The 9,361-nt window shown below is 36.4% G+C and overlaps 1 protein-coding gene across 3 annotated transcripts in view; it reads right to left on the minus strand.

The window, feature by feature from the left end:
- LOC121875052 overlaps positions 1-9,361 on the minus strand; it is a 131,683-nt gene that overhangs the window by 83,302 nt on the left and 39,020 nt on the right. For all 3 annotated transcript variants that reach the window (XM_042379401.1, XM_042379402.1, XM_042379400.1), the window contains exon 2: positions 1,309-2,324. In XM_042379401.1, coding sequence (XP_042235335.1) covers positions 1,309-1,351 — 43 coding nt within the window. In that variant the 5' untranslated portion in view covers positions 1,352-2,324. The remainder of the gene's footprint in view (positions 1-1,308; positions 2,325-9,361) is intronic.

Here is a 9,361-nt window from a genome sequence, read left to right on the forward strand (position 1 = left end):
GTCACTTATACAAACTCTATTTTAATAAAGGCGTTTAATATCATTATATATATGTATGGACTCGACCCAGTTACGCTAGGGATGTAAAATATACAATGTTATTCTCATCACTTGGGTATTTGGGACAATAAAAAAATATACTATACAGTTTTATGTTACACGCTAATTGTAGAGTAATGTTTTGACTGATAACATAGGTGTATATGAAGGTCCAATAGGGATAACTATTTTTATTTTTACATTTTGTTGGTTCAAGTTAATGAGTTGATGATTTTGTGTAAGGGAGAGTTTGTTTTGTCTTATTTAAGGCTTTGTTTATCGTCATGAGATAAACAAAGTATACGATTGCTCAGTCTGCGTCACTTACTGCTCAGTCTGCGTCACTTACTGCTCAGTCTGCGTCACTCACTGCTCAGTTTGCGTTACTCACTGCCCACTCTTCATGTTTTTAGGATACCGGAAAATTCACAAAAAAATTCTTCATCGCTACAAGAAGTTTTAAAAAAAGAGAAGAAAAAAATATTGACAAAAAACACAAAAAAATAAATCGAGTATATCCATCACATAGTATTAAAAAAAAAAAACTCCACTGTCCGCTATACTTTATTGTAGCTATAAAAAAAAGTTTATCACTTTAAAAAAATGGTGTAAAGTTTATTCACACTTACTACAATCAACAACGAATGCAGTATTGAAAACTTTAAGTGGAGTAAAATTCAGCCGTTGACATCTTATGTTTTGGTGTTGCTATAGTGACACGCTTATGCCCCGCCTCCCTTGCACTGCACTCCACCTTGTCGCTTTGTTCACTTAAGTAACACTCATAGTAAGGTTTTCTTAAGCTCTGAGCCAAAAATAATTGGAGTAATGATAATGGTATTGGTGATATTAGTAGTAGTGGTAGTAGTTGTTGTAGATGACGATAACAATGACAATAATAATGACGATGGTGATGATGATGGCAACAAAGATGACGATAATAATAATTAGTTTGTTTATACTAATACACAAATGCAGGTATAGATCTCAGTATACAGCACAGGTATACAATGCAAAGTCCCAATCAATACCCAAATTACCTTTGTTATGGCTTGTGCACGAGCTCAGAGGGCACCATAACACACCTTTGTTGTTCAGGTGTAATCCAACATGGTTTACCTGTACAAACTCACCTGGAGAGTACGTCATTACCTCAGAGTGATGTCAAGCTCTCAATGTAAATGTTGTTACGTAAAAGAGGGATAATTGCCTATTAGTGATGACTTAAATGATCATTAACGAGAGCATACTAATAAAAATTATACTCACCCATGACTAGCGTGGCTAAGACGAGGAAGAGATGAACCTTCATATTTTTATTTAATTTTTTTAATCCAGTGGAACCTGAGTCAATACGAATGGTTCTATCACACCGAGTTGGGTAACTTGACACAGAAAGAAATCCCAGAAAATCATTCAGTTTGAGATGATGTTCGGTTTTATGGATCACAGCGAAATTAAATAAAAAAAACACCACTACAATTAAAGAAGTTATTTAGAATCTTTTGTTGAATATCTTCTGGTGGTGTTATTGAATTAGACTTTTGTTTTTGTGTGTTTTTTCTGTCACATTATTGATTCTTAGTTCTTATCATTTGTTATAGATCAAGATTCTCAAGGTTGGAATTTGTTAAAATGGGGAAGTAATTTTGTTCTTCAATATAAATAATAACAGTTTTTTATCACTGAAGTTAACTGTTTATTTTACCACAGAATCACAGTTATTTTTTTACACATATGAAGTTAGTTTTTTGTTTATTAGATCAGCATTATATGTTTTTTTTTCCTTCGTTTCTCTGAACAAGGTTGTGTAGTTAGTACCAGGACTACGTAAGTGTTAACTCCGTATTAAGTTGTCGTGTTACTTCAGCCTTCAGATAACACCTTCCTGGGATGGGTTATAATCCTAATGGTATTAAGATAACCAGGTAACTCTTGTCCTTATCTTAAAGTCTTTTCTCTTGCTCTGGTTATCTTAAGTTCAAGATTACAATTTTCTATCCCAATTCAAGATCACTGAATACAGAGTTTTTTCCTCAATGTTTTTCGTTTCTGTGTTATGATTCCTGTCCCTCAGTGATTTATCATAATTGAAAAAAAAAAAACCTAAAAAATTTCAGTTCATTATTTATCTCTTCACTTCTTGGCTGATGTTAGAGTCTTACTCCTGGAGGTGAAGGATGCATCAGTGTGTAGGACAGACAGGAAACCGAGGCCCTTCTACAGACACACTCACACCTCTTCCTTCTTCAGGTGTCGCCCACAAAACACTGTCACCCACTAATCTGGAAAGACAAAATACCTTTGTTAAGATATCGACATTGTGAGATATTAATTCAATAGATGTTTACAAGTACAACACACACACACACACACACACACACACACACACACAAATATAACAAATATGTCACTCTCTACCGTGCTTTATACTCATCTGAAAAATTTATATAATATTTCTGGACCTACTTTTAGCTAAAGACTTTCTCCACCATTTTTGCACTGCCCAATTTACAATGTAAATATGTGCCTTACCCCGTGTTGAATTACCTGACGCACGGAGGCCTTGCATTGACCCTTGAGTACGAGGACGAGATCCCTTGAGTACGATGGCTTAACCCCTCGAGTACAATATTTTCTTCCTTCCCGTGGCACATGTAAATTTTTTTTTATACCCGAGTACAATGACTTTATCCTTTGAGTACAATGAATGAACGCCTTGATTACGAGAACTTGACCACTTGAGCATGACGACTTTAACCCCTTGAGTACAATATCTTAACCCCCTGAGTAGTACTGATGACAACGTTATGAGAAGTGTGTGAGTGTATGAGCAGCATGTATGAGTGTATGATCAGCATGTATGAGTGTATGAGCAGCATGTATGAGTGTATGAGCAGCATGTATGAGTGTATGATCAGCATGTATGAGTGTATGATCAGCATGTATGAGTGTATGAGCAGCATGTATGAGTGTATGATCAGCATGTATGAGTGTATGAGCAGCATGTATGAGTGTATGAGCAGCATGTATGATCACTACGTAACTCAACACATAAGTAAACAACAAACACATTTATGGGCAAATGATGTGATGGAATGTGAAGATTATTTCCAGAGGTCAGGAAGTGTGTGTGTGTGTGTGTGTGTGTGTGTGTGTGTACATCAATATAGCTCTGGGACTACAGTATAAGAAGGTGTTTACACATACATAATATATATACCTGTACCAGTTACCTGAGTTATACGTCATTAAGGTGTGTGTGTGTGTGTGTGTGTGTGTGTGTGTGTGTGAGGGAGAGCTTGGGGCGTTTAGTTTCAGCTCTCAGGGCTTAGAGGTTGACCTTCACTTTAGAGATCTCTTGAGTGTGACACTGAAGGGCTCGAGAAATATTACTACTCTCTTAAGATTGACAATAGATCTTATCTTGAGAACTAAAGGGAAAAATAAATCTCTCTTAGTGTTCCTTTGGGTAAAGCGACCTCACCTAACCTAACCTCTATATAACGGACCCTCGATATAACGGTCCCTCTAAATAGTGGACCCTTATATACCCGACCCTCGATATAACGGACCTTCTATATAATAGACCCTCTATATAACGGACCCTCTATATAACGAACCCTGTATATAACAGACCCTGTATATAACGGACCCTCTATATAACGGACCCTCTAAATAACGGACCCTCTATAATGGACCCTCTAAATAACGGATTATACAAATAACGGACCCTCTAAATAACGGATTATACAAATAACGGACCCTCCATATAACGGATTATATAAATAACGGACCCTACATATAACGGACTCTTTATATACCGGACCCTCTGTATAACTGACTTTCCTCTCCATATAGTCGTTAAATAGAGGTTTCACTGGACAACACACACACACACACACACACACACACACACACACACAGGGGTAAATATTCAGCGTGGGATGACACAATTAGTAGAGTGTCACTGGAATGTGTTATCGGTCCGTTAATTTCCTGTGTGTATATAAATGATCTCCCACGAATTGTACAGTTACTTACTCATACACGCACGAGAGAGAGAGAGAGAGAGAGAGAGAGAGAGATCTATTACATGTTCAGGGATATAATTGCTTAACTTCCCTGTAGAGGATTGTAAGATAATTCATAGCAGACGATTATAATATCTACGGAGTATACCGGATTTTACACTTCACACAACACACACACACACACACACACACACACACACACACACAGGGGTAAATATTCAGCGTGGGATGACACAATTAGTAGAGTGTCACTGGAATGTGTTATCGGTCCGTTAATTTCCTGTGTGTATATAAATGATCTCCCACGAATTGTACAGTTACTTACTCATACACGCACGAGAGAGAGAGAGAGAGAGAGAGAGAGAGAGATCTATTACATGTTCAGGGATATAATTGCTTAACTTCCCTGTAGAGGATTGTAAGATAATTCATAGCAGACGATTATAATTCTACGAGTATAATTTTACACTTATATAATGTTATAAAAAATATAGGATTATATATAACTTAGGGGAGAATTTTCATTAATAATTACGATTAAAAATTATGAGTTGAAAAGTATAAATAAAAAAAAATATTGCTGTCTGTCTTATGTTTTGTGTTTGTTTGTTTTAAAGAACATTTATATTGTATTAGGTAAACACTCCAACATTCTTACATAGTTTGTTAGTTTGTTTTTTAAATTAGTTAGAATATTACCTTCATTCATAAATTACAATACCTTGACATTTTAAGAAAGTTTTCCCTAAATATATAAAAAAACAAAAACAAATTAGTTACCAAAATGACAATAATCTTGTTTTATCTCACCTGGACGAAGATATATAATTAATGCTTAAGAAACTATTCATTGGTTTGAGGATACAGCGATACAGCGATACAGCGATACAGAGATACAGCGATACAGCGATACAGCGATACAGCGATACAGCGATACAGCCAACAGGTGAGAGTCTGTACCACCTTGTCTATGCTCCAGGTGTGTATGTATGTCTGTCAGTACCTTCCCTAGAAACTCACATTTTTGTCTATTTTGAAATTTTGTCCGAGGTGAAAGTCGCACAGAAGGGAAGACTCGTCAAGTTTTTAAATTTTATTAAGTTATGAGCACTGGAGAGGGAGGAGGAGGAGGAGGCGAGGTAGACTAAGAATAAGGTGGATAAATACAGTGGAAAAGAGATCTTGGAAGACTGGAGGAGAGGAGAAGAGGAGGATGAGGAGGGGAATGAGAGAAGGAGGGGAGGAGAGAAGGAGGATGGGAGGTGGTGAAGGAGGAGTAGAAGGAGTAGGAGAAGAAGAAGGGGGAGAAGAAGAAGGAGGAAAAGGAGGAGGAGGACGATAGCTAAGGATGGATGACACGGGAAAAGGAGAGTTAGAGATAAAGGAGAATTATGAAACAGACAGAGAAAAGTGGAAAACAGAGACACAACAACTAAACAGAAACGACAATAATAATAAAAAACAAAGACAAAGTTTTCAGGTATTATATAATCAATTCCTAACTAAAAGAAAGTCTATATATTTTTTTTTTTCATAATAATCAAAAGTTTTTAAAGAGTGGATAAATGAGGTATTCCACCATTGAATTTACAGTGTGTTTAGCACAAAGTTACCAAACTCAATCATCTTCAAACTTTATTTTTTTTTTATTTTTTTATTTTTTTGCTGATCACTTTTTTTTTACTTTCTGAGGATGATCCCATAAGCTTTCGGGATATGTCGAAATCGGCCAGAGGTCAGGGTGGGTCTGAGGTCAGATAGGGTCCTTAGGTTAAAGACCACTCAGCCGAATTTGATCTAGTCTATTAAAGTGGGAAATCCTTCTGCATGAATTACTCTCAAGTTTCATCTAGCCACCTCCTTCGGCCACTACCCCATCAGGAATCTTTTTCTTCATTTTACCTTATGTATTAAGTCACGCAGAACCAATTTAAAAGAGTCCAAATTATACTTTTTTCACATTAGGAAATTTTAACTTCTTTCTCGTCTTAAATAATCACTGTTTTGTCAATTTGCATTCTTGACTTTACTGTTTTATCGTGAGTAACAAGGAGGATAATACCTCTAACGGTAACAGAAACAGTAAACAGTAATAATAACACGTATATCAACAAAACTACCACACTCCTCGTTACCATAACTCAGGAACCACTGTGGCCACCTCTTAGTGCTTGGTGGTGGTGGTGGTGGTGGTGGTGGTGGTGGTGGGTCACTCTATCAAATATTTACACCCTGAGTTCATCATCTCGTCCACTGAATAACTACAGGTGAAAAGAATTGAGATAAGAGATTAGTCTTAGGTGAAGGTTCTATCGCTAAAGTGTGTGTGTGTGTGAGGCATTGATCGTGAGGTTGCGTGTGTCTGGTAGCTAACAATGTCTTATTGTGTTTGTGAGGCATGAAGCATTGATCGTAGAATTGCGTGCGTACTGTCCAGCAATGTCTAACAGTTGCGTGTGTGTTTGTGAGACATTGAGGCATTGATCGTGTAGAGTTGCGTGTATAGTATACCTCACAATGTCTCACCAGTATGTGTGTTTGTGAAGCATTGATCGTAGAATTGCGTGCGCCTTGTAGCCAACAATAAAAGTGGCCCAGGCTCTCGGCTTTGTGATCTTGTGAATGCTGCCTCGCGTGTGTGTACCCCGTATTAATATCTTTATACTAACATAATTCTCCTCCATGTTCGCTCAAGCGCTGCGGTGGCTGGTATTCAAGTGTTTGGTACCTGTATGTTTATCATCTTAGAAATGTATATAATGTTTCCCTGAAGTAAACTAAGCATTCTGTGTTTGATGAGAGACAGCTCGCGACTTATCTTGTTACTGAGTTAATATTTGTGTTTGGAAGGTAATATAAAACTATTAAGGATATATTGATGGGGATTTAGTGTAATATAATGGTTCTCTGATAATAGTAGATGGAATTGAAGATTTAATATTTACCATATTTCTAGTTTATGATATTGGAAAAAATCATTAACTATCCTCCTGAGTTTATTATTTTATCTGATTCTATATAAAAATGTCTCTCCATAATTTTATCATCTGAACTCTCCTCCCCCAATACTACGATTGTCCCCAAAAATTTTACCGAGATTATTTTCAAAAGTAACTAAATGACTCAGTGAAATAATGGCGTATAACATGGATATATTACTGAATAAATAGGAAAAATAAATAAATTCCCAAGAGATGAAATAATTACGCAGAAAGAAATTAAGAAACGGAAGATGTTATATATAGAAGAAAATTGTAAAAGAAAAAGAAAAGATGAAGAAAAAGGAGAAGAAGAAGCAACAGAAAAAAAAAAGATGAAGAAAGAAGGAAAGGGAGAAGAAAAGAAATAAAAGAAAAGGACTCAAAAGGTGAAAAAAAAACTTTGAAAAGGATTGGACTTAAGGAGAGGAGTGGACTGGCAAGTTGGTGATTCAGAGAAGTTGAAGACATGGAAATACTTGAAACTTGAAGGAAAAGTTGAAGTCCCGGAAAAGCCAAGAATTGAGGATGTCAAGATGTCAATGATGTCAAGTGTCTGGATAATTGGAAGAATTGAAGAAGAAGAAAAAAAAAGCTAGACATGAACAATCCAGGATATTTTGATTTTAAAGACAGTGAAACTAAAAAAGAAACTCTCAAACTACAAGAAAACAAAGACGAAGAACTTGAGAACTTACGGCACTGAGAACAAGACCAGAGAACAATACACGAAGAAAATTTTTAGATTCTGGAAACAAAAGCTCAAACCTGGAAATAAAAAAAGAACGTAGGAAAGTCTTAAGAGAGGTGAAAACTTGAAGCACTGGGAGACTGACTGAAGCGTGAAGAAGCAGAGATCAAAATGTGGAAGAAATTAAAAGAATTGGAATTGAAATATGACGTTAATGGACCGAATTTCCAGGGCAAGCGAATGTTATACCACATTTGGAGTTGAAACAGACTCAGTTTTCATATATTTCGAAATAATAATAAGTTAGAATATATTGAGTGGAACATAAACGGATCTTATTTAGTAAATTTACCAAAGAACGTTTCTCAAGAATGACATAATATTTGGATTTGAAAACACTGTAGTTGACGTTTTAATTAGTACAGGTAAGCCACTGATGAATAAAATAAGTTACAGTAATCCCTTCAGTAAGGCTACTTAATTAACACTGAGACAAAATTATACTTAAGGGAACAAATCTTTGTGTTCTAAGGGTTAAGACATCATACTCACGAGGTTAAGACATTATACTCACGGGGTTAAGACATTATACTCACGGGGTTAAGCTATAATACTCAATGGGCTCATTTATTATACTCGGTAGCATGGTATCTTACTGAGGGGTTAATTTGATATGGTACTTAGTGTGAGTTCCCATATGTATACCTACCCGTTTAGTTACAATACGGATACAGCAATGAGGCAGTGTGGATACACCAGTCAATAATATCCACTTCCTAACACCTGGGGGAAGGGGGTCACAGGAATACCCCAGGGATCGAACCAACACCCACTAGGACACAAGATGAGTGCTCTATCCACTCAGCCACCGCATCTAATAATCATATCAGGAAACATCCAATCCGAATACAGGACAATACCACGTAAAAGAAAGATATTAAACAACTATTAGAACGATATGAGAATGTAAAGTGTAGGAATAATGATCAATACTTCAATGGTCATTTTTTATTTAAGGAATAGTTAATCCCAAGCACGAACAAGGTGTATTGATCGATGGGCTATAACACACTACTGGACACGAATGTTTACCTCGCTGTGAAATATTTACCCATCAAGTCAATGACCAACAGGGAATGAAAAGAATAAAAAGGAAATACAGAAGAAGGAGAAGAAGGAGAAGAAGGAGAGAGATAAGAATGAAATGGAAGAGAAGAGAAGAGAAGAGAAGAGAGGAAGAGAAGAGAAGAGAGGAAGAAGTGTTAGAGACGAACACTTTTAAAGTGTTCTGTCACTATTGTATAACGAAGAATTATTGTGCCCAGCTGACCAAGACACACACACACACACACACACACACACACACACACGTACAGTAGAGCGTCTTGTATCATCGGTCCATAAGAGCAGCACTTAAATCTATATTGCGATGGTCAGGTTAAGAATGTATCTACGTGGCACTTCCACATAACCCATCAGTACATTAAGCTTTCTTGTTACTTGTTACTGTGGTATTTCTAGCTGGTGTTACTGCTACTGTTATACCTTTTAAATGTTACTAATACTTAGATTGTTACGAGTGTTACTGTTATATTTCTACGAATGTTACTGCTACTTAT

This window comes from Homarus americanus, unplaced genomic scaffold, assembly GCF_018991925.1.
Source record: "Homarus americanus isolate GMGI-L3 unplaced genomic scaffold, GMGI_Hamer_2.0 scaffold60615, whole genome shotgun sequence".
In the NCBI taxonomy this organism is placed as follows: domain Eukaryota; kingdom Metazoa; phylum Arthropoda; class Malacostraca; order Decapoda; family Nephropidae; genus Homarus; species Homarus americanus.